Source organism: Leiobunum rupestre, chromosome 3 (genome assembly GCF_980474605.1).
Source record: "Leiobunum rupestre chromosome 3, qqLeiRupe1.1.hap1, whole genome shotgun sequence".
Lineage (NCBI taxonomy): Eukaryota > Metazoa > Arthropoda > Arachnida > Opiliones > Sclerosomatidae > Leiobunum > Leiobunum rupestre.
Window position 1 is genome coordinate 69,854,369 of NC_143386.1, and position 24,654 is coordinate 69,879,022.

Consider the following 24,654-nt stretch of genomic DNA (forward strand, 5'->3'; position numbering starts at 1 on the left):
AGATAATCTGTACACCGAGTTCGTGCATTTAGCACTGTTAAAGGTACATATTTTCAAGAGTTCGCGAGTTCCATTTAGCACTGTCAAAGGTACGGCAGTGTACACCGAGTTCGCAGAGTGTCTTACCCCTCGAACGTTCCTACGCCCCTAATGCAACAAGTGTTTCCTTTTAACCAGGTAGCTTTTTTGGACATATTAAAGCTTAGCAAAAACACGACGTTCTGTTTACAGGTGAAAAGTTTCCATTATTTCAATAAGCCATATATAAACCGAGACTTGCAGGTCCTGGCTTTTGGAAATATTAATTATTTTTGATTTCCTGGAAGATGTTATATTTAAGCGCCTGTTCCCTGCATTAGAACTTCGAGATAAATTTTAAAATCTATACCATATTTTCTATGACAAAAGCAAGTGTCATTGGATCAATATTATATACATAAGTAATATAACATATTAAGTTTGCACTCCCTGTTTTCCAACGCTATTTCTTAAAAGCCAGACATTCTGTTTCGCCATTGAACGTGTCTATATAAGGACTAACAAACTCTCCGCGATAGTTTTGTAGAGAGAAATAGCCGATGTCCAAAGTTCCTAGAAAAATCTCTTGGCGGTGCCAGCCTTTTTGGCGGATCAACGAAGGCTTATGGAAAATTACATTGCTTTCAAAAGTATAATAATAATAATATATAAATGACGCTTACTTTAGCAAAATTATAATGAATTATGGATTCGGAACATGAAATTGACTACACTTAACACTCGCATCGTTACTGAAGGTAGTTATTTTTCAATTTAAATCCGAATTAAGTTTTGGCTCGTATTTATCATCATCAAACTAACTTTGCAGTAATTTGGCGAACGGAGAGATTATTTTTAGAGTGACGAGTCTCTAATTCAGAAACTTCCCATTACGCAATTAATGGAAGTCTTTCAGTGTCATAGATTAAAATTGCCTGACCATCTACAGAGACTTTCCCTGACTTATTTAAAGCCAAAATTTTGAAATTTTCTAAATGTAATTTAGAAAAAACGTTCCATTAGCAACCAAACTTAAATTTCCTGATTTTTCCCTGATATTTTTACTAGTTTTGGAAATTTCCGGACTTTTCCCTGAATTTTAGATCATATCGAAATGCCCTGACTACTGGCGCGACTCCGTATAATATACATCTTACCAGATGTAACATAATCCTTCATAACTATGCCATAAAATAATTTTATAATTAAACATTTTCGCGGGATATGATGTAAATTACGTCATCAACTTTACAGACGGGGAAACGGAAGTTAGGGAAGCGGATTTTGAACATGCCCCGAATTTTTCGCGCATTTCTAACTTTAACAATCTGTAGTTTAGATTGGGAAACAACGTTTCATTGAAATTTTGTCTATGGAAATGTTACACAGAGGCACACTTATGAGAAATTATGTTAAGAAAAGTACGCCTCTCTCTATAGTGATAAAATTATTTATTACCTGTACCTTTGTAGGTTGCCTCTGATTTTTAAAAATATGTAGAGTTAAAAATACTTCTTTGAAACTATTTTATCGGGGAAATCCTTACACTGTACTTTTTATATTTCACGTCCCCTTAGGTGGTTCAGGAGGACGGACAAAATTGAAAAAGAAGAAAAAAGATTTGTACGTAGTCCAATCAAACGTTTCTGGCCGTTTTCTCTTGGAAGCCATTTTGTTTCTATTTTAGATAGAGAGCCGAATGAGGGCTTCTATGAAAGAATACCCCCACGACAATAATATAGGTGAACATTAATGCCCTACCACAATTAGGTCGCGAGCAAAGCCGGAAATAACCAAACCCCTCCAAAATGACGCCATGACAAAATAAATATAATTGTTCGAGGTGTCATAATATTTGGAAACCAAATCTGGTTTCATTTTTCAAATCGGATTTGTGGTTGTAAAGTTATTGAAGAAATAGTGATGACGGAAAACATGAAAATTAACCCTAAATTATTTTTAAGTGCTTTGTTTCACTTAAAAATTCTGGACATATAGCGTCAGATTTTAATTACCGGTACACCTGGGATATGCGTCATAAACACTTACTTAATGTAACTTTCCATGTCATTACCAACTTAACTAATTTTATCACGATTGACATTCAAAATAAATTGGTTTCATATTATATATAGAGTGCTTTCAATTCGAAACTCACCAATGTAATTTGCCGATTGATAAAAAACGGTAACTGTCATGGCGGCCACTATTAACGACTTGTTTTCGAGTTATTAGCGCTTTCTTTCAATTTTCCATTTTACGACCTTTGTGATTTTAGTAACAATTTTCTTGACTACCTATTGGTCAAATCCGATCGGGTCCAAGCTAGTTAGACCTAAAACGTGACAGGGAATACTTTTCTAACTGGAACCAACTTTCTAACACTTACGGATCTCGAGATAATTTTTGGATGACCTTGAAGACATAGTTCAAGGTCATCGAAATTTTCATAGTAGGTGTTCTCCCTACACACTCTATGTGACCTGGAAATTTCAAATTCGTAAATAAAACCGATTTTCAGATATTCGCCCTGGTTCATTTTTTAGTGGACACCCTGTATAAGAGAAGTAATAAAATCAAATCTTTAATAAAATTTATTGATACAAATTTGTACTCTTTAGGGAAAACTTTCTGAACTCTCTGTTGAGGTTTTAGAGTTCTATATGAACCCTGCGAAAGCAAAAATCATATTTAAATTTAATATTTTAAAGAATAGACCAAAATGTTGATGTCTTCGAGAATATTTATCCTAAATGATTGACGTTTTCAATCGTATAACGATTCATCCACATAACCTCAATAAATGATCAGATCAGAGGCGTACATTTTAAATTGGGCGCCATGTTGGGACGCCAAAAACACTCCTATATTTCCAATATAAAAGCTATTTATTATTTTTTTAGTTGTGAAGTGTCTTCGTTGGGGTTGTTGGCGTCCACAATTGCAACACTTTCCATATCTGTTTATCCAGTAAACATATCAATACCATTTTTTCAGATATGCTTAATAGGGTTTCTTCTACCCGCCAAACCAAGATACGCTGGTTAAAAGTAGTTAGCGGCGATTTGTCAGCCCATTTCATATGTAATGACCTTTAAATTATTACGACCTTGGCCGACTTGTTTTTGTTAAGGGGCACCATACGCCTCTGGATCAGCGTTGCCAGATAGCCAAAATCAAATTATAGGCCCAAGGACTAAAAATTATAGATTTCACTTTCAAATAAACCCATTGACGTATCTTAAAATAAAACCTTTTAAATAAGAAAAAATAAAATGCGATCCGAGAAATTCTTCGACGGTTAACGCTTACAGTAAGAGATTTTCAGATTATAGGATTTATAGTTCATCAATATCGAAAAAACGCCCTATATAGTACACTTAAAATTATAGGACACCGAAAATTTTGTCAAAATATAGATTTTTCCTATAATTATAGGACGTCTGGCAACGCTGCTCTGGATCCGATCGCCGTAGTCGTTGCCCGTTGTTATGAGTGCTCATGATATATTTTAGCGCCAATTCGAGATAGAAAAGTAATATTTAATGAACCATTTAGATGCATTAATTAATTTAACATATTTGACAGCAGAAATGAAATGTAGGGAATTGGTTGTTCGTGGAAAAGGTACGTGGTATTTGAACATGTATAGGGATGTTTACATAGCCCCCCTCCCCCAAACATGACCAGTTCTCATTTACTAGGAACTAGCGTATACTGGCTGGTTTCTTCCAATCCAAAAATAATTTGGCGTTGTGGTGGCAGCCAAGTAATTTGGTTTGCATTTAAAGCTAAACCCAGGATATTCAAGAGGGATAATATTTCATTTTAGAGGGTTAGTTTCCAAATTGCAATCGTCACTCCAAGATCTAGAACTAGTAGATGAAGAGGAAATGGTAGATCTTTCGAGGCAGCAATTTCATTAATTTCCTGATAATTGCTACGGAATATGTTTCGGAAGACAATGGTTAAAGAAATACGTCTCTTAGAGACATTTACAACATCCTGCGCAGTAATACATCGGGTTTACATTTTCAGCCAAGATGCTGTGTAAGATTTGGCGGTTTCGCTGGAAAATTGCCCAATTTTTGACCTGCAAAGGTACATTTTTATGCTCTAAAAGGATTCTTATCCCATATTATCAACTTATGATTATACCTAGCTTTGCCTAGAATGACTACTTTGGAGCCTACCCATAAAAAACTACATTATAATATAACAATTATGCGCATTTAACAATGTGGATAAGTTTTATCATAAGAATAATAATAATAACAATAATAATAATGTTAATTTATAGAGTCTATTTTCCATGACTATATGAAAATGTAAGCACTTGAGCTTGAGACGTAAAACTTCCTATTTTGATGGTTAAATGGCTTTTTTTCATTGGGCTGCTCTGTCTGCTTCCAGTGGGCTCCGAAAATAGTTTCAGCTTAACATCTTCTTGGGCTCCTGGAGCAGAAAGAGCAGCCCTTAGTTACATTACGCGTTCTTGTAACCCGGCCCCCTGAATTAAGGGCTTCAAAAGTCGCATGATGACTTAGGCCTAAGGTGGTGCCTTGGGTATTAGCCTAGCTGATTATTATTATTATTATTATTATTATTATAGAAGGTCATCCTATCAGGCCTGGAAACTAGACTCTTACTATCTCAGTAACCTAATTATGTTATTGGTATTATTTAGTGCCATGCAGGTCGACTGGAAATATTGCTTTGGAGCTGAATATTCCTTTTGACGATAGCGCACCAATAAAGCGTGAACCTTTGGTGATGAGTATAGTCTCCTGTAGGTGTGTTCCCATTGTACATTCCCAGACGTAATAGCATTGACAAAATCATTTCTAATCTAAAATTATGAAATTTAGGGTTAAATTTTGGATGCCAGCTTGGAATATCTTCTGAAAACCAACCTTTCGCAAGGTTGTACCATCGTTTATTTACTAAAGAACAATAAGGCGATAAATAACTGAATATATATATATTCAACTTCGAACAACTGACTACATTGCCGGGTATTACGGATAAATCTAATTTACTAGAATTCAAACAAAATATTCTTTGACAACTAAAGGTTCGTCAAGCTAGGCATTACCCCGTATTGTACTATACAACCCACTATTTCGACAACAGCTAGGAATAATGTAAGTATTTTTAGCAAGTTTATCATTTGATTGCAAACCCAGAAAGATTTCCATACATGATATCTTTGCAAATTGTGTTTATTTGTTTCAACACTTGCTCTAATACTTTCCAACGTTTTGTGCTGCTCGAATTGGCAGCACTAGATGAAAGTGTAGCATAAGTGGAGCCCATAATTTTCTGTAATTATGATACTGATGCTAGTTCAGATATCGTTTTTATACAAAATGGTATGTTGTCAAAACCCAACCTTCTATGGCATTTTGGAAGTTAATGCTCAAAATATAATAATTCAAACATGTAGAAATCGTTTTTGATTCTAAAAAAAATTTTACTTACAATAGATACATTTGGTTAACCGCTATAACTACTGTACATAATTAAATTTTCAATTTATATTAAAAAAATAAATTTATATTTTCAAAGAGAGGTTAAGAAGAAAAAATACGTCTGGGGGAAGTCATCGAAAATGAAAGGTATTTGTAAAAGTATTTCCTTATCCTTACACGCGTAGAGAAGGTCGCCGTTATATTTTAAGTTAATAATTACGTTTCACAGAAGTGTGTTAGCTCCCCATCCTATCCTTTGGTGTTAAATGCTTAGATAGAGCCATATTTAAAAATGCCCACGCAATTTGGTCGGCTTCAAACTAGGGTATTAAACCTATTTGGTGACCGCGAGCGCGTGCTGGTAGACGAGCCGAGGTGAAGAACAGGCTTCTGTTTTTAAGTTGCGTATTTATGTCGCTAGAGACGCTTTTTGTTTTTGGTATGACGTCATTTACACGTCATATCACATGTAGCTATCAGTAATTATTTCGACTAACTGACACACATATAGAATATAATTTTAGACTTAGGGCTATTATAGGAAATGGTCGACGTATTCCCATGACGTATTTTGCTCTCTTAACCTTGTGACGAGATAATGTTTCGAGTGAAAATTTAACTCGAGGAAGCAACATTCGGTTTACAAAACCTGACTTCTGAGGGCGATGGGAGACGGAAAATGACAGCCTGCGAAATGGTAGAAGCGGTGTTGGACGGGCAGCGGCGAGTATTTGTTCACTAAGGGCACGATGGGGACCACCGGCTTGACGGACGGTACTTGGGTGAATGTCTGCATGGCCATTTGCTTGCCCAACTCCGCGGCGTGCGTCCGCTGTTTCGCGCTCTTTAGGATTGACTTGTTGATCGTCTCCAGCTCCTTGGTAAATAGAAGCTTGTGATTCTGTTCTAACATGTACTCCCAACACTTGTACTTTTCACCATCGCCGACGCTTTCGAGGTCGCTCGCTTGGGACACAACCTCGAGATCCACGTTACTAGGATCGCCCCTTTCGTTCAACTGCACCGTTATTCGGTTGCCGGAAGCGAGTAGTCGTACGACACCGACGCACAGATCCTCACCGTGAGCCACTTCGGGGACCACGGCCTCGAATAGTCGTTTGGAGATTTCCGACGGAGATTTATCTTTGCGGATTTCTTTGAATAGCAAGTCCAGGTTGACGGAATCCCACAAGCAACTGCTTCCCATGATTAAGTGGACGTCATCGGGACCCAAAGAGGTCTCCACTACCAGTACGTCCGTTGATGTCTTTGGTAGAAAACGTACTGGGAGGCATTGTTTAGACGAATCGGTGAAGAAGCCAGCCTGTTAGAGATGATAGGAAAGTTTTATTGCGTATAATATAGACCTATTTTCTGATTGTTGTTAACAATGTCTCAAAACAATAATCTCTCTTACTTGAACCGAAGTTAACCAGTCACTATCTGTCGACAATAGCGGCTTGAGACCCGTTGGCAACTCGAGAGCTTTGCCCTTGGACGTAATCAAGCAATGGTTTTTTCCGTTGGAAGCCACTCTAAGGTTGAATCCAGCATTACAAGCGATAATGTGACAGAGGAGTAAAGAGGTGTCCAAAGACGCTCCTCTAGTTCGCAGATATCTAGTCGTCGATAACATAATTGTGTGAGTTAAGGTATATGGGTAAGGATTATCAAACAAAATTTAAACCCACTCGCTGATGGTAAGGTACACCGCCTTCATAATGTCCACTGGACTGGAGGAATTTCTCCTGGTCTCCAGTTCGAATAGTTGGGACAGAATTGAGGATGGTAGGACGACGTTAGAGCCTTCTTTGCTGTTCTCGATAACCGCAATCAGCAGCTCCTGGTTTGACGGTTTCTGGTCCACTGTTATTCTAAATAGTGTTAATAACAGCGTTAGAGATTGTCCGATGTGCTAGCACAATGGGTGTAAGCGTACCTGGACTGTCCGCTTTGACTCTCAGTGAAGCCAATCCTCCACGGACATCGCGTACAGGGACTGTCCAAAGCGCTCCTCTTCTTGTTGGTTGATGGAGCTGTCCTGCCCAAACAGCACGCGTCGATAAAGGCAACTGCTTTGCCAGAACTGAAAGTGTTATTTTAGAAATATTGTTATCAAGGAGAGGCATATGGTATTCGCGGCCTCTACAACCCCATAAACTTTAGGGGGTTGGAGAGGCATATGGTATTCGCGGCCTCTACAACCCCATAAACTTTAGGGGGCTTTGTTTTTGATATCTTTGAGTTATGGAATTGTAAAGAGGTTTCATACCATAATTTTTTAAACTCTTCGGAGTCCACCATCAAGTCAAAGTTGCAAGATATGTCCAAGTGACCTAATGTTGGTGGAACTAGCGGAGTCAGGGGCAGTTTTTGAATGCGGTTACAGCTTACGTCTAAGACCTATTTAAGATAAAATTTAAGTTGATATATTATTAAAAATATGAGCTTTGGTCAAGTTAAAGTGATACCTCGAGGCATTTCATTGTTGAAAAAGGTGGCAATAGTTGCAGTAGATTCGAATTGGCTCTTAAAATCCTCAGTTGCGTAAGAGCCGTCAAATTTCTGGGCATTTTCTTTAGAAGATTACCAGAAACGGACAGCTCGTGTAAATTTGACAATCTTTCCACGCTACTATTTTGTATATTAAGTAAATTACAAACTCAAAATGTGGAACACTTTAAAATAAAACTACCTTTCTGGCAGGTATTCCAACTTATTGTAAGCTAAAGTTAATTTCTTGAGGTTGGGAAAAGCGCTGGCGATCTGGTGCAAACAGTCAGTAGTTACACCGTTTCCGCTCAGGTGTAGTTCCGATAGTTGAGCGTGTACTGAGGAGCCGATGTTGGGGAAGCATGTCAATTGGTTGTACGACACATTCAGCTCTTCCAATCTGGACAAGGTGTTAATGATTTAGCGGTCTTGCCAAAAAAAATTCGAATGATTTCGCGTACTTGCTGAATACTTGAAAAATATTATCTTGTAAGGTCGAAATCCTGTTGTTTTGCAAGTAGAGTTTTCTAATGTTGGACGGGTTGGCCATTACTGGCAAGGAACGTAAATGGTTGTGACTGAAGTTGAGGGTGTCCAGGGTAGTTATTTTAAATATCCTATCAAAATTGAACAATATATGTAAAAATTTGTCTATATTTTGGCTACTTTGTTTCGGCATACGTTACCTTTCGAAGCATTGTTTAATTTTATTGTGACTAGCGTTGAGAGTAAATAGCTCCGGTGACTGGTACAACCACTCTGGTAATGCGTCCACTTGGTTGCTATTCGTTAAATTGAAATAACTTTATTAAATACTTATTTTCTCAGGGTAGAAATGCTTTATAATTTACTGTGAGATATTGACTGCGTGTAGACTCGTCGGTGATCCAGTTAAGGCGATGGTTTTCAAAGCTAGAAATTGAAATATTATCAACTTGAGAATGTACGTAGTTTTTCAATAAACTTTGATTAACTTACTGTTAGTATTTGCTATAAGTATTTTGAGGCATTGACTGTCCAATATCAAACTGGACAGCCTGCACCGGGAACAGTCTAAAGTGTGCAATTTCTTCACGGCTACCAGTTCCAGATCCTCTATCGCGTTTCTACTTAGGTTAAGCACTTCCAGTAGCTGTTTCAACGTATTTATAATTAACAGACAATCTAGTTTGCGGGTTAAAGGGTAATATCTTCTACCTGTATGTCGTTGAGTCGAAGTTTCCCACTGATCTTGTTACCACGGACATCCAGAGATCTCAAGGATTTTAAGGCACGAAGGACCTCGATGTCCAGTTGCTCTAGATAATTTGCTTTCAACATCAGCGACTGTAAGGATGTTAAACGCACCAGTCCTGGAACTAGGCGAGTGAATTTGTTGAAATTTAGGGTCAAATGGGTCAAGTTGACCGCTAGCTTCCCCAGCTCATCCGGGAGGGAACACAATTGATTGTAATCCGCGTGCAGACGTTGCAACCTGCAGAAATTAAATTGTATTTTTAGATTCGTGAAGAGATGGTGAGTGTTTCAGATGATTACGAATTACACAAAAGAATCGTATAAGTAGCGAGAACCTGCTTCCATAAAATCATCAAAGTCAAATTTAGAGCTCGCACTACCGTGACTGAATTTATGACCGGTGTTTCTTTATACTGAAAAGCTGTCATCAAAACTCTGGCAGCAATGTTCGTTAGAGGGGTAATGATGATTTTATGGAAAGAAGTATTTGCGCGATAGTTTCAGCACTGGCTAAGACAGAAATGCATTAAGGGGTTTAAAGGGAATATAACCTCAGGTATTTGGTGTGGAACACCAACCGTTTGCAGCTCTGGCCGCTCTTGTCTTTGGCTTTAAAAAATTTTGGCGCCACTGTACAGGGAAATTTAAAAAAATTGATTTAGCTGATATTGGCGAGAAAATGTCTTATGGTGAAATTTGATAATTTAATTCTAGTTCTAATAATAATTTTTTTCCCAAAAGTGTAAAAATATACCATTTTATAGCTATCGACAAAATATACCATTTTATAGCTATCGACCAAATATACCATTTTATAGCTATCGACAAAAAATACCATATTATAGCTATCTACAAAATATACCATATTATAGCTATCGATAAAATAAACCATTTTATAGCTATCGACAAAATATACCATTTTATAGTTATCGACAAAATATACCATTTTATAGCTATCGACAAAATATACCATTTTATAGCTATCGACAAAATATACTATTTTATAGCTATCGACAAAATATACTATTTTATAGCTATCGACAAAATATACCATTTTATAGCTATCGACAAAATATACTATATTATAGCTATCGACAAAATATACCCTTTTATAGCTATCGACAAAATATACCATTTTATAGCTATCGACAAAATATACCATTTTATAGCTATCAACAAAATATACCCTTTTATAGCTATCGACAAAATATACTATTTTATAGCTATCGACAAAATATACCCTTTTATAGCTATCGACAAAATATACTATTTTCTAGCTATCGACAAAATATACCATTTTCTAGCTATCGACAAAATATACCATTTTATAGCTATCGACAAAATATACCATTTTATAGCTATCGACAAAATAAACCATTTTATATGGTTATATAAATTGAGACACTATGCAAAGCATAGATTGTGTCCAATTTTGTTTACATATCGCGCCGTAGTGGCCAAAGCGAGAAGCTCCCTCTGTATTTTCTAGCTTTGAGCTTTAAAAATGGCCAATCGTCACAATGAACTTCTCGTGCTGGCCGCTACGTGGTTGTATGTAAACAGCAAAGCGCCTATCCGGAATAGAGCCAAAGTATGAAAGTGTGTGGCTAGGGTGCGATAAAAGCACGCCTCAAACGTGAGCGCCATCTCAATTTGGCGAAATATCCAGCGCATTTCTAAGGCCAATGCTAGTCATCGGTCATCAGTGGCGGTAGCACATGGTGACTCAAGGTTGTTAGGAAGACAACAAACGCGTTGGTAACGGCCGGTTAAACGCGGGAGCTGGGTGTGGAGGGGCTTTCAAAAAACGAACGAGGGAGCCGCATGATGTTCCAGCCCGTTGTTTTCTCCCATTGACATAATGAAAAAGTTGGAAATCACTGTTATTGGACTCCGTAACGCTTTCGTGATTTTGCCATTTTCCGCGCCCATAATCATCGCGCAACTGAAATGTCTTCCCTTTCACTATTATATTTAAAAGGACTCGCTACGCCGAGGTTACCAAAATGAATATCTTTATCGTATTCAGAGAAAGGAATTATTTCTTTTTTGGCTGGCGTAAGATATTGTTTATTCTCCAAAATGTCTGGCTCGTGGCTTTTCGCGTCGCGTTAGGCCTCGGCTTTTGTTTTGGTCCTCTAGGGTTTAAGGACCTTGAAATATTAATACGACGGAGGGTCTTTAACCTAATTTGCCTACCTCAATTATGTTTGTTTTCTCGAGGATAATAGCGATTTAATTCTGAATTATTTTGTATGGGTTAGTTGGTAGTTTTAAATTTGATTGTGTGAAAGCTGTCTGCTTATTCAAAATTATCTTGTACAACAGCTGCACGCTTCCAACTAGTGTTGTAAGTCGGAAAATTTTCCGCGGAAAATGACCGAGGCCTAATAGTAATAAAATAAAATTTTCATTCCATGAAAAAAAAAACCCCCACCAGGTCACTTTTGCGTTGCATCTCTCTGCGGAATGTATGTACATGCTTTTAACGTTATATAAGTGTATGATTTTTAACTTGTAATCAGACTGAATGACGAGCCACGGCTTGAAACGTCTCGTATTTTATAGATTAAAAATAATTTTACCTTTATTATTTTTTGTCTCTCATTCACGGTATTTCTTCGTAAATAGTCTTAATTTTTGTCCTATTCCATGATTAGTCTAATATATTGTTTTAAAATTTAAATGAAGTGGCATTTTCGCATAATTTTTTCGAATCTGAAAGTAAAACTAAACCTCTAGACTAGTTTAAACTGATTAACAATGTAACACCGTTAATGTTTTGTAGTATGTTTACCGATATTAGACATATTATATCGATAAAAAGTTAAAAACATTAAAAACCCGTAAAAAGTAATTTATGTTTATTTTTTTATAATTCCGATTTGCGGAAATTTTTGGAAAATTTTCTGGAAATTTTTCCGCATTTTATTTTTCCGGAAAATTAACAACACTACTTCAAACTACAAATTTTTAAATAAAAAGTGGTTGCTATTTTCTCCCGTATTAAACGCACTCTCGCAAGCTCAAAATTTGTGTTAGCATCAAGTTAGGGACTAATTATTTTCTTTCAATTTTTCTGTTAGATAGTAGCGGCAATGAGAGTAGCGGACGTTTCTCTAACTATGCTGTACCTCATGACTAGGTTAGATTTAAAATAACTTAAAACATTTTCTATGGAGACTCATGCACAAGCTCGATGTTCCCAAAATACGTTTGTTCCCTATTTCAATTTAAAAGAGAAACAATTTTGCGAAAAATTAACTTGAGCGCCATCTATTGAAACTAGTTAGTATTAAAAATATACAGTAATAAGTGGCACACAGTTTTTTTAAAGCAGAATTACAAAAAGTACGTTTCCATATTTTCCAAATGTACATTTAGAAAATATCTAGCGGCAAGACGGCCTGAAACCTAAATATATTTTCTAGACGAAATTTTTTTTTTACATTTCCGCAATGACAGGTTAATCCAAAACTGAATAACGTGTAGGTGGAACTTGTAGAATTGAAGATTGAACCGAATAAAGCTACAAGTTTCGCCGTTCACGTTTTCGAGGGGTGGATTAATCTCTCTATATTGACAGAAAATATTTATGATTGTTTTATGTCGAAATAAGCAAATTTTATTCTCTTTTCAGAAATATTTTGACGTCATTTTGGGTAAATTAAAGGAAGCTTGGAAAGGAAACCGGAAAGTGTGTACTCATTTCCGGCTCCTCCGTTTACCCGCCAAATTTCGCGTAGCGACCGTTATCATACGTGTACAATATTTATCTATAGTGTGTCAGAATTTATAGCCCGGTGTACCTAGTAACAGGGACCATACCACCATTCTTCATACGCCACTATTTTCATTATTATATTTTCAAGGCTCTCACGTTTCATATACAATTTGACGGCGCCAGGGGGCGATTTTATTTTTCTAAAAACGTCAATCTGATAGCAAGATATTCTTTACCAATATTATAAACTTTTGGAGTTACCTAAAGTGCAAAACTTTTCGTCTCTTCAACGTAAGTGACATCGTTAAAGGCCTAGGTTTTCTCCTGCCAGTCACCCTTTAAATTTACTTTCCTTCCAAACAAATACCCTGGTGGTAGGCCAACAGCAGAACACGTTGGCCTACCACCAGGGTATTTGTTTGGAGGGAAAGTAAATTTAAAGGATGACAGGCAGAAGAAAAAGATACGAAAAGTTTAGCTTAGTACGACAAATCTGTGAGTCGATACAATCAGTTATTTGTCTATGATCGGATTAATTTGAACAAACTGTATTATTTTCATAATAAATGAGTGAAGCTGGGATAAATATCTAATCCCATTTCAATTTCCATTTTCGTTCTAGTATTTCGTAAAATTATTGGTAATATCATAAGTAACATAATAACTATAAGTATGACAATTAACGAGATTTACAACCAAACTGATTTTCATAGTTAATGCGTAATCAAGATGTTTTCTCAGCACAGAGCCCTCTAGTGTCTAAAATACGCGAGACTTTCGCTAAGCCGAAATACCTGGTTTCCGATAGATAGGCGGAATATTACGCTAAAGTTATAAAAATTAAAAAAGTTTTTCTCGGCGCCACGAACTCATGTTTTTTTATCACGCGTGATTCGCACGCGGGCTTCGAAACAAAGCCAAAGCCCCTCGCGACTCCAGAATGTGCTCTCCGATATTAGGCTGAAATTTGTATCAAAAAGTAGTCATCCAAGAGAGTATCAGTGCCGAAAAAAGGTTCGGTTAGAAAATTAGCATTAAAGCAATAGGAAGTGTCATACTTATTGTTATTATATTACTTATGGTAATATCTCTATTCCCGATCAAAATTCAAAACTAAACATTTGTCAAACATATTCTGGTAACATTCTGTCGGTAACTAGACCAGTTCGATGCCCTGGGCAATCCGTTTTACTACAAAACGTGGTCGTTTCTTTAAAAAAAAGGATGTAAAACGAATATACGTAATATACAAGTCCATCAAATACATACACTGGTTTCGATATTTAGGTTACATCAATACTAGAAAATGAGTAAATGACGGGGCGTCTTCCTCAATCGCGTATTATCGAATTTGTCTGCCTTTAAACGAAGCGGGAAAAGTGTCCGCGTGAAACGAGTTGTTAATTGGGCACACTTTCCTGAGTTTCCTCCAAAACTGCATTAAACGGCTTGTCAAGTGCACGCCGAGGGCGACGCACCGGCTTCGGTCGGCTCAAGATTCTCGAGGGAATTCAAAATCGATCCGTGTCCGAGGATAAACATTGGCATAAACCGTTTAGAATTAATTTTTGTAATTTACCTTCTTTCACTCGTGCTGCAAAATCTAGTTTAAATCTCTTCCCCTTATTTTTCATGCAGATTTCTTTTGGAATGTTCCAAAACGGGTTCAAGGTCTGGTTTTGTAGACAACTGATTTTGAGGCCAAGGCCTTGTAATATGCCATGTATATATGGGGATCGACTAATATGATATTTCTGACACCAGTACAAAAGGTAGAGATTAATGGGGCTATTTACGTCAAGAATAAGTTGCCACGCGTTTGAGCAACAGGGTTGGCTAATTATGAAGTTTTTTTTAAACCGTCCATTTAAATCACAATTTATCTCAATGGAGAAATAAAATTTACGAAAACAATTTTTTTAAATAATTCCCATACAAAGCGGATCTGTGAAAATTAAAATATTTAAAATAGTATTTATAATTAATTAAGATTTCATTTCATTTTAGATTATGTAACTGATATAAGCAAATTAATTAATCGATTAGACTGGGATTTTTTAGCGAGAAGGAGCTTAATGCTAGAGCGTGATGGGGAACGCATTCTTGCTTTATGCAGTGATGCCAGGTCGCGAAAATGGAATTTCCCTTTCCGACCCTTGAAATTTCCCTTTTTGGACTAAAATCTCCCTAGTTTCCCAAAACACTAAAAATAATGATATTTTTCGTAAAACAATTACAGGGAACGTTGTAAAACCCAAATAACAAATGTCCTGAAGAAAATAATACTTTTATTTTCATCTCGCAATCTAGGAACAATTTTACCAGTATAAAAATCAGTTTGTACTAGGGATAGGGCGGGGAAAAGTTGTTCGGACTTGTTCCTGTAGGCCAGTTATTTAGCAGACGACTTTCCAAACTGCCAAAAATAAATTGCAGGGGTGCCAGCTAAGGCGAATCCGCCAAAATAGTTCTGATTGTATTAATTGACTCTTTCATAATAAGTCAATTTAATGAAGGTGAGCCATTTTTATGTAAGCTTTGAATAAAATAATTTTTACCCTTGAATTTCCCTAGATTTAGCTAAGTTTTGGTAGGATTTCCCTTTTCCCTTTTTACCGTTTTTAGGGGTAAACATTTCCAAAGATGTGGGAAATTTCCCTCAATCTGGCATCACTGTTTTCGTTCATTATTTAATACGTAAAAGCATCCGAGGGGTTTTCTTTGCTTTATTCGTGACCGGAAACTATCACAACGCCCCCTTTAGTTCGCCATTGAAACCTAGATAGGTAAATTTGACATTATAAATAATGTTTTTTGCATTTTTAAATAATTTTTGCATCGTTTCTTTATATTTTGATAAGTTTATTTAAGAAAAAACGTTCTTATGACTTTTTAATTTGCCTGTAGCAGACGCTAGATCTTAAGCGCAACCTCGAAGAAGCTAGCGCCGTGTCGCCACCTAGACTCGTTTCGGTCGCGAATACACCTGACTTTCTTTATATTTGAACTGTCCGTCACGCTTTTGGACGGCGGTCATTGTAACACTTCTGATGACAGTTCGATTTATTTGAAATCCAGTCAACCTTTTACCGTATTTCCAAAAATCCATACTCACAATTTTAGACTGTATCAAATCAATTTATCATTTTCAATTGCACGATTATTTTCCAATGTACCATTAGTTCCACTCAACCATTAGTTAATTAATCTAAACAACTCGATAATAATAGGTAATTACAGTATTTTACAGCAATTTATAAATTTACCAACTATTACCGTTTCATTAACCCTGATTTCTACGTATTTAATTATTGGTCGAAAGAGTGAGCACTATACCATTAGACTGGAAATAGTTTTTTTGCAAGTTTTGTACTGACGGGATAACTAACTAGATTGTTCATAAAAGCTCGAAATTTTAGCAATACGTGTATCAATATTTACTGTCAAGTTTTTTTTAAGTCTCCTCATTTTTTTGAAAAGCATAAATATAACATTTATTTACAGATCGACATACGAAAAAAATAAGCTTTGTTTTGTACAAAGTTTTTTTGGAGTTTAATAAAAAAGCTCATTCATTATTTCGCTAATATCAAAGTGTAACAAAATAAATGACTTAGTAAAATGTATTTTTTAATTTTACAACAAGCTTCTTAGTCATTTTACTAAAATGAAAGCGTAGTATCTCTTCATATTAACACAGTAGATGATTACTCAAATTTTTTTAATTTAATTTATTATTATTACTTCAAGATTAAAGTGTAGTATCTTTTCGCTTCAACAAAAGCTAAATTCGTAATTCCTTTTTGAAATAAAATATTGAAATAATGAAATTGTATTACTAAGATCATAGTGTAGTATATTTTCGCAAACAAAAGAGATAAATTCGTAATTCCTTTAGAAATTAAATATTGAAATCCTTAATTATTTTGGGCTAAGATCAAAGCGTAGTATAATTTCCCAAACAAAATTTTCCTTTTTGGAATTAAATATTAAAATCCTTAATTTGTTTTACTTTCTTTTTGGAAATAAATATTAAAATCCTTAATTTGATTTACTCCTTTTTAGAAATAAATCTTAAAATCCTTAATTTGTTTTACTCTTTTTTGGAAATAAATATTAAAATTATTAATTGGTTTTACTATTTTTTGGAAATAAATATTAAAATCATTAATTTGTTTTACTCCTTTTTGGAAATAAATATTAAAATCCTTAATTTGTTTTACTCCTTTTTGGAAATAAATATTAAAATCCTTAATTTGTTTTACTCTTTTTTGGAAATAAATATTAAAATCCTTCACTTGTTTTACTCCTTTTTGGAAATAAATATAAAAATCCTTATTTTTTTACTAAGATCAAAGTGTAGTATATTTTCGCATCAGCTGTTAAAATAATGTCGCCACGTCTACCTTACGTAACATACCCGTTCGACCAAACGGTTGTACGGTGGAATCAACTAAATCCAAATTATTTACCTCCAAATTAGTCACATGCTAGAACGTAGACGGAGAAAGTATCGCATGCCATCGTGGACCTCTTTTTATAAATCAAATTAAGCGTTTTCCTCCATTTTGGTCAATTGTACGCTTGGCTAACGACACCATCTTATAAATAAAATTTAAAGAATATTATACCGCTAAGTGTTACCTAGGCGAAAAATCTTCCATTTGGGAATCTAACGCTACATTTCACAACGCTATCAGATGATGATGGATAAACTTTCATTTTATATATTTTTTCCCCTTAGCATCGTCCCATTTCATAAAAACTGAAGTATCTAATATATAAAATTAAGATTTTCTTATGAAAATGGATTGTTTGACCTCATTTTTGGTATCGTTATTTTTTTTTCCTTTTAACGGTCTGTACGCGTTTAAAAGTTTTCTATTTCTTTTCAATAATATTTTTCGTTTTAATTGACAAACCTTTCGTTGAATAGAAAAAATTGAAATGATTGGAAAAAATAACGAGAAAACCAACTTTCCAAGGCTTAGTTTGATGGGGGAAAAGTTAAGCAAATAAGCGAAGCATTGTTTAGAGAGTTTTATATTGACTTATATGGCGCGGAAAATATGAATAGTCAGGGCTTTTATTGTTGAAAAACTGGGTTCTAGTTTTACATTGTATAATTTTGCGGGAGCTCACGCGGGATTGCCAATTCGTTACTTAGCCACGCTCCCAATCATCTCTTTCGAGCGGTCTTTTATCAACGAATAAAAGTTGTTTTTTTGCTAGATTTTGTATTATAAGGAGTTGATTTAGTGGAAACTATTTACTACATCCACGGTTAGTACCCTCTAATAATTCCCCTTCAATAACAACAGAATTCAGTCATAAACTATAGAATTAGCATCAACTATAGATTTACGGAAAAGGCGAAAATGTTTGGTAATGTAGGATACCCGACGATAAACAAATAGCTTTAGACATTACTACCTTTAATTTTTAATTGGTTTTAAAAAAACGATAAACAATTGGGCATATTTTTAAATGAATTCAACTCTTTAACAAACTTGAAATATTATTTTAAAAATATTTCTTAAAAACATTTGGAACGACTATTTAAGTGGGAGGAGCAAGTGTAGTAGGACTACTGTTACACTTCGAAAATTTCGAAATTGTTTAACAGTTTGTTTAGCTACTTGTGTGTTTAAAAAGTCAACTGTATTATTTAAAAGTTATTTCTGTATGGTTGCAACTAAGGATTTATTATTATTTAACAATCGTATTTGCTAAAGATATTTAAAAAAATCTTAGTGCTTAGTTTTCGCAGTTAGTGGTTTGGCAAAAAATCTTCTTTGACCAAATTATCTTCCACTAAGCTAGGAGGAACGTTCGAATTTGACACTTAGAATTAGAAATAGTGGCACCTAGAGACATTTCAGTCAGTCAACAAGGCTACTAGTGGCCAAAACATGAACGTCGTTGTTCCACCAAACAAATATCACCACCAAGTCTTCTAGCGACTTTTAATGCCTTAAACAGGTGGCCGGGTTACAATGCGTAGGAGGGTGGTGGCAAACATCTCCCCTTTAACCAGTGGGTAGAAAACTTGCAAACTCTACGCAAAAGGAGTGGTTCCGAGTTTTCACCCAGTGAGACGAGTTGGGTTCAAACCCGGTTCCTTTTGCTGCGAGGCGAAAGTGCTAACCACTCCGACACCCCCTAGTGACTAATTGTACAAGTTCAAGTGGGAGCTGAGTGAAAATGTCATTGTTGAAAAGATGTTCTGTAAGAAAATTAGCATTATAACCAAAAGAAGTGTCATACTAATTGCGTTTATGTTACTTATGTTAAGACGTTTTAACAGAAACTGCAGCACTGCGAAGTTTTCTGCCTAGACGTTCTCGTTCGTAACGTCGAGCGCTTAACCTCGCTATAAGAAAGCCAAAACTAACCTACATTTTTCCTCAACTGTATTTTAGTTTTAGCGGGACAAAAGAGTTTTGACCAACTGGGAATGTGTGTCAGATTGCAATCTGGAAAGTCCCCCTTTATCGTCGTTCGGCGATTGTGTCCGGCAGCCGACGAATGGCAAATTACGGAGAGTGCACTTAATTGAGGAAGTAAGTAATTCGGGAGCCATTGTGACCAATTCATCTAGGCTGACTATTTGTAAGCGGGCGGATCTAGCTTCGAAAATTACCCTTTGTTTTGGAGCGACCTTTTTGACCCTAATTTCTCGGCCGTCACAATTGAAGTACGGCCAACCTATTGGGTTATCAGAAGTGTCCTGGTTTGTTTGAAGGAAGCGTCTTACGAAAAATTGCGTATTTAATTTAAACCTGTTAGACGGAGAAAGGTAACGTATAATCTCAAACGAGGATTTTCCAACTTTTTTGCGTTATTTTAATAAGTATGGCGAGGCTTATGTTGAAAATGGCTTGTGCCATTGTTTTAATGTGGTTTTAATTGTTGCCTCTACCCTGACGACCAACTTTGATTACGCTATGTTAAAGTTGGCCGTGCCTTTACTAAAAGTTAAAACGCGAAGAAAATTTTAAAAAATCATATAAATTAAATGTTTTTTCAAATATAGTAAATTAATTTTATGTTTATATTTATTTATTTTATACATTTGTTTATAGTGACAAAAACAGTGCATTTCTGAAATATAAATAAAAATATAAATGTTTAAGAATCAATTCAATTGAAAGAATATCAATTTAATTAAATCAATCAATGACGCAAATAAAACAATTCAACTACTATGTAAAAACCCTGCTTTGATCAGTGGATTTCCTAAGAGAGTAATTAAATGCTCAAATATCAATGAAATAAACAAATCGATTCAAACGAAACTATATCGATTTAATCATATAATTCGATATTTTTATATAAATATAATAAACTATACTGTGTGATAGTAAAAATCCTGCTTTAATCAGCGCATTTCTTATGAAATTAATGAAATGTTTAAGAATTATGAAATAAAAAAATTAATTCAATTTATTCATATAAATTGGTGTTTTTTAAATTATCAAACTATCCTGTGTGACGATAAAAACCTTTCTGTAATCAATAAATTTGTCATAAAAATTCTCAAATGTCAATGAAATAAACAAATCCTTTCAAATGAAATTGTCCATTTAATAAAAAAAATCGTTGTTTTTTAATTTGTATGAAAACGATTATTTCTAAAGAAATGTATCGATTAAAGCTAAGATTTTACACGTTCGTTCTTCGGCATTTTGCAACGTTTAAACTCCAATTTGAGGTTGCTAATAGTTTTTAAATTTCTCAGTGTGTCTACAAATCGGGGATGGGTTTTTGATATAACGTTTTTGTAAATGGGTCATACACCGCCAGCCTCGCGTGTTGTTGTTGAATTCGTATCAGGTATTGCCCGTTCCGCCAGCTCAATGCCAAAATACAGTAACACCTTTTATTTTATAATCCCTTTAATCTCCATTAACAACCTTTAAGTACAATTTTCGGGAAACAAACATTTTGGTGGATACGATATTTTTTCATAAATTCCTGGTTATCATATACTCGTAACTGGTTTGGTCAAGGAGTTTTGGGCTAAGATTGAGCTGCCCTTTGTAATTGTTGGGGCTTTAAAGTGCAGCATAAACGCTCCGTATTTCTCTTGTTTTGACTTTTTAGAAAGGGTTTTTTTTTCGCTGGTGTTTTAAGAATGATTTAAAAACCAACATTACGATGTTTAAGATGAAATGCTCCAAAATCTTATCGTATTACGTTTTATTTACAGTTGTTCGCTTTATCAGATAAATTCGATTATCTTGATAAAATGTTACCGTTATTTAACGAATATTTATATTTTGGTGCAATAACAGGAAATAAGTGTTTGGCGATGTTTAAGTTTTACCACGATTCTATCGTTATTTGTCTGATAACGATATTTTTATGGATATAACGATTTAACCGTTATTTTGACCGAACCCGATATTTTCACGGATATGACGATTTACTTATTATTTTAAACGAACCCGATTTATTAACTGAATATCAATTCTTTTACAAAGTAGAAAATCCGTTAGTTTTCATTGTACTTTTAGAAAATCAGTTATTTTTCATTGTACTTTTAGAAAATCAGTTATTTTTCATTGTACTTTTAGAAAATCAGTTATTTTTCATTGTACTTTTAGAAAATCCGTTATTTTTCATTGTACTTTTAGAAAATCGGCAGTTATTTTTCATTGTACTTTTAGAAAAACGGCAGCTATTTTTCATTGTACTTTTAGAAAATCGGTAGTTTTTCATTATACTTTTAGAAAATCGGGGGTTTTTCATTATACTTTTAGAAAATCCGTTATTTTTCATTGTACTTTTAGAAAATCGGCAGTTATTTTTCATTGTACTTTTAGAAAAACGGCAGCTATTTTTCATTGTACTTTTAGAAAATCGGTAGTTTTTCATTATACTTTTAGAAAATCGGTAGTTTTTCATTATACTTTTAGAAAATCGGGGGTTTTTCATTATACTTTTAGAAAATCCGTTATTTTTCATTGTACTTTTAGAAAAACGGCAGCTATTTTTCATTGTACTTTTAGAAAATCGGTAGTTTTTCATTATACTTTTAGAAAATCAGTTATTTTTCATTGTACTTTTAGAAAATCAGTTATTTTTCATTGTACTTTTAGAAAATCGGTTATTTTGGTTTTCGGATTTATCAATAACAATGATATGATATCGCATATCCCTTAATACCACTTTTTAGACATTAAAAAGCGAATGAAAAGGAAGCTTATCGGAGAGTTGTCTTACCTGGCCAGTTGTCCTATTTCCGGTGGTAACTCCGTGAGTTGATTTCCGGTAATATTGAGCACAATTAGGGTCCCTAATTGGCCGACTTCGTTGGGCAGCGTTTTGAGTCCGTTGTTGGCCAAGTTCAACCTGGTCAGTCTGGTGAACACACTCAACTCTTTAATCCCTTTTTCCAACTTGGGCGGCGTGTCCTGGTCGGAGGACGACTTGGGCTCCCGCAGCCCGTCCCCGAGACGGTTGTGTCTCAGGTCCAGCGAGGTGATGTGCAAGTGGTTGAACAGATTCGGGGGCAAGTAGGGCAAGTCCTTCTCGGCCAGGTCGGCCAGTAATTCGCTGGATGGGATACTCCTGCATCGGGGAAGATTGGGGTTGGACGGTCCTTGAGAGCCACTTGTTTCCCCCGGGAATGGCGGAGAGCTCTGATTGTCCCGAGGTCGAGGCGACTGGCCGAATTTCTTCAACATCTTCTTCGGAATGCAAAGTGTTTGACGCTTGACTGGGGCTACACCATTAGGGTCGCGCGTTTCCTGTCTGCCATTCGTTTCAGACCTATTTTATACGAATATTAATTAGAAAATGTACGAGCTTTTCGTCCTTAGCAATGACGAGGACACATATTTTTGGGCACCATTGGTACATTCAATATTAGTGGAATATTTTTACACCGTGAGTTGATAAGTTTTGTATACGGGATTTTGAATTGCAATAATATTTATTAAAAATTCGGTTTTTTAAACTTTTAAAATTCCTTTAGATGTTTTATAATAGTTTTTCTTGGCACGATCGATTGTTAGGCGTTATTTAATTCAGTTTTTTTACATTGTTAATCCTATTGTGCAGATTCTCAGATCACACATTTCGAATTTTTTTAAACTTAAATCTTATGATTTTTAGCCCAATTGCTTAAATTATAATAATCAATAATAATAATCAGCTAGGCTAATACCCAAGGCACCACCGTAGGCCTAAGTCATCGAGCGACTTTTAAAGCCTTTAATTCAGGTGGCCGGGTTACAATGCGTAGGAGGGTGTGGGCAAGCCCTGCAAGCCACGCGAGCCAACAGCTCCCTACACTAACTATTACCGTTAACCTAGACAAGTTTTTATGGAAGGGGAAACCGAAGAACTCGGGGGAAAACCCCTCAAACCAGTGGGGAGAGAACTTGCAAACTCAACGCAGAAGGAGTTGTTCCGAGTTTTCAGCCAGTGCCACAAGTTGGGATCGAACCCGGCTCCTCTTGCTGCGAGGCGAAAGTGCTAACCACTCTACCACCCCACCCCACCCATTATTTAGGTTTCCATTTGATTTTTAGACCAGATTTCGAGATTTTGGGCCCAAATGTTAAAATCACATTTCGACCCTTTATCAGACTCCATTTTAAGATCTTTTATTTGAGATTTCGATATTTTCAAATCAAATTTCTAAAGTTTTGCACCCGATTTCTAGCTTGATACAGATTTTACATACAAGTTCGAGTTTGTCAAGTTCATTTAAATTTATTTTCTGTGAAGATTAGCAGCATTTCGAGGTTACAACGCGTAGGAGGGTGGTGGCAAGCCCTTCATGCCACGCAAGCCAACAGCTCCTTACACTAACTATTAAACTCAACAAGTTTTTATTTGCACATTATCTACGGGTCAGAGTTAAGTGATAACTTCTATTTAAACCACCGATGGACATTTCGATATTAATTTTAAAGTTAAAAGTACAAAATAGCGATCCCATTACCCTGTAAAATCGAATCTGGTGATTCTTCTCGGTCGAAATCTTACCTCGGCGACTCTTTATAATAGACCGGAAACGCTTTCTTCTCAGTTATCCGTTCGTAACAATATAAGGTGTTTTCTTCCAAATGAACGGTTCACAATAAAAAATCCACCGTTTTTTAATGGGCCTGTCGTTGGCCAGAGGGCGTTACGGTATCTTCCCCAGAGGGCTTCCCTAGACGCGTTAGAGCTGCTCCCGAATGCCACCTGCCGGCCACTCTGCGAAACAATGCTCGCGACGTGAAAAACGGTGTTAGCTCTCCGACGGTTTCTTTCCAACTGCGCCCCTGTTTTCGTTCTGCCCCTGCAACCGAAACAGACGCCTCGCTCTCTCTGCGACTGAATATTAGTTTTTAGGCGCCCCCCTCCTCGTTTCGAGAGGGGGTGGGTGAGGAGAGGGGTCTCCACTCCACCAGAGCGTGTCAGCGGAGATGCGGCTGGCTGTGAGGTCATTTCCTCTCTCTCGTCTCGCGAGTGCGGAGTTGCCAGTTGCGCGGGTTTCCCGCCAGATTGGGCTGCTTTTCAAAGTAAGGTGCGGGGGAATTATTGCTTCGAATGAAAGAGGTTTTTGGGCTTCTTTTGGAGGATGTAGATTGTAATAATTAATAACCGTGCGTGTATATGTTTTAATTGTTGGGTTAAATATTACAGTTTATATTATTTAGTATTGGAAAAATTAAATTATGTTCGGAAATATTTGTTAATAATAGTATTTGG

General features: G+C 35.8%; 1 protein-coding gene across 1 annotated transcript; it reads right to left on the reverse strand.

Annotated features, from left to right (window-relative positions):
• Positions 1-5,645: 5,645 nt before the first annotated feature.
• Positions 5,646-24,133, reverse strand: Phlpp (PH domain leucine-rich repeat protein phosphatase). The gene is made up of 14 exons (XM_090170353.1): positions 23,944-24,133; positions 22,171-22,719; positions 9,180-9,456; positions 8,961-9,114; positions 8,834-8,894; positions 8,669-8,764; positions 8,444-8,599; positions 8,185-8,382; positions 7,961-8,123; positions 7,762-7,892; positions 7,429-7,575; positions 7,181-7,363; positions 6,907-7,108; positions 5,646-6,813 (listed from the first exon to the last, which is right to left on the reverse strand). Exons 2-14 carry the CDS (start codon positions 22,632-22,634, stop codon positions 6,130-6,132), a joined length of 2,916 nt encoding a protein of 971 aa, XP_090026479.1. The 5' UTR covers positions 22,635-22,719; positions 23,944-24,133; the 3' UTR covers positions 5,646-6,129.
• Positions 24,134-24,654: the final 521 nt, after the last annotated feature.

Coding starts and splice junctions, on each gene's coding strand:
- Phlpp (XM_090170353.1), bottom strand. CDS start 22,634: ATGTTGAAGAAATTCGGCCAGTCGCCTCGACCTCGGGACAATCAGAGC. Junction 9,115..9,179: donor TTCGACTCAACGACATACAG/GTAGAAGATATT, acceptor ACGTTGAAACAG/CTACTGGAAGTGCTTAACCT. Junction 6,814..6,906: donor ACTGGTTAACTTCGGTTCAA/GTAAGAGAGATT, acceptor CATCTCTAACAG/GCTGGCTTCTTCACCGATTC.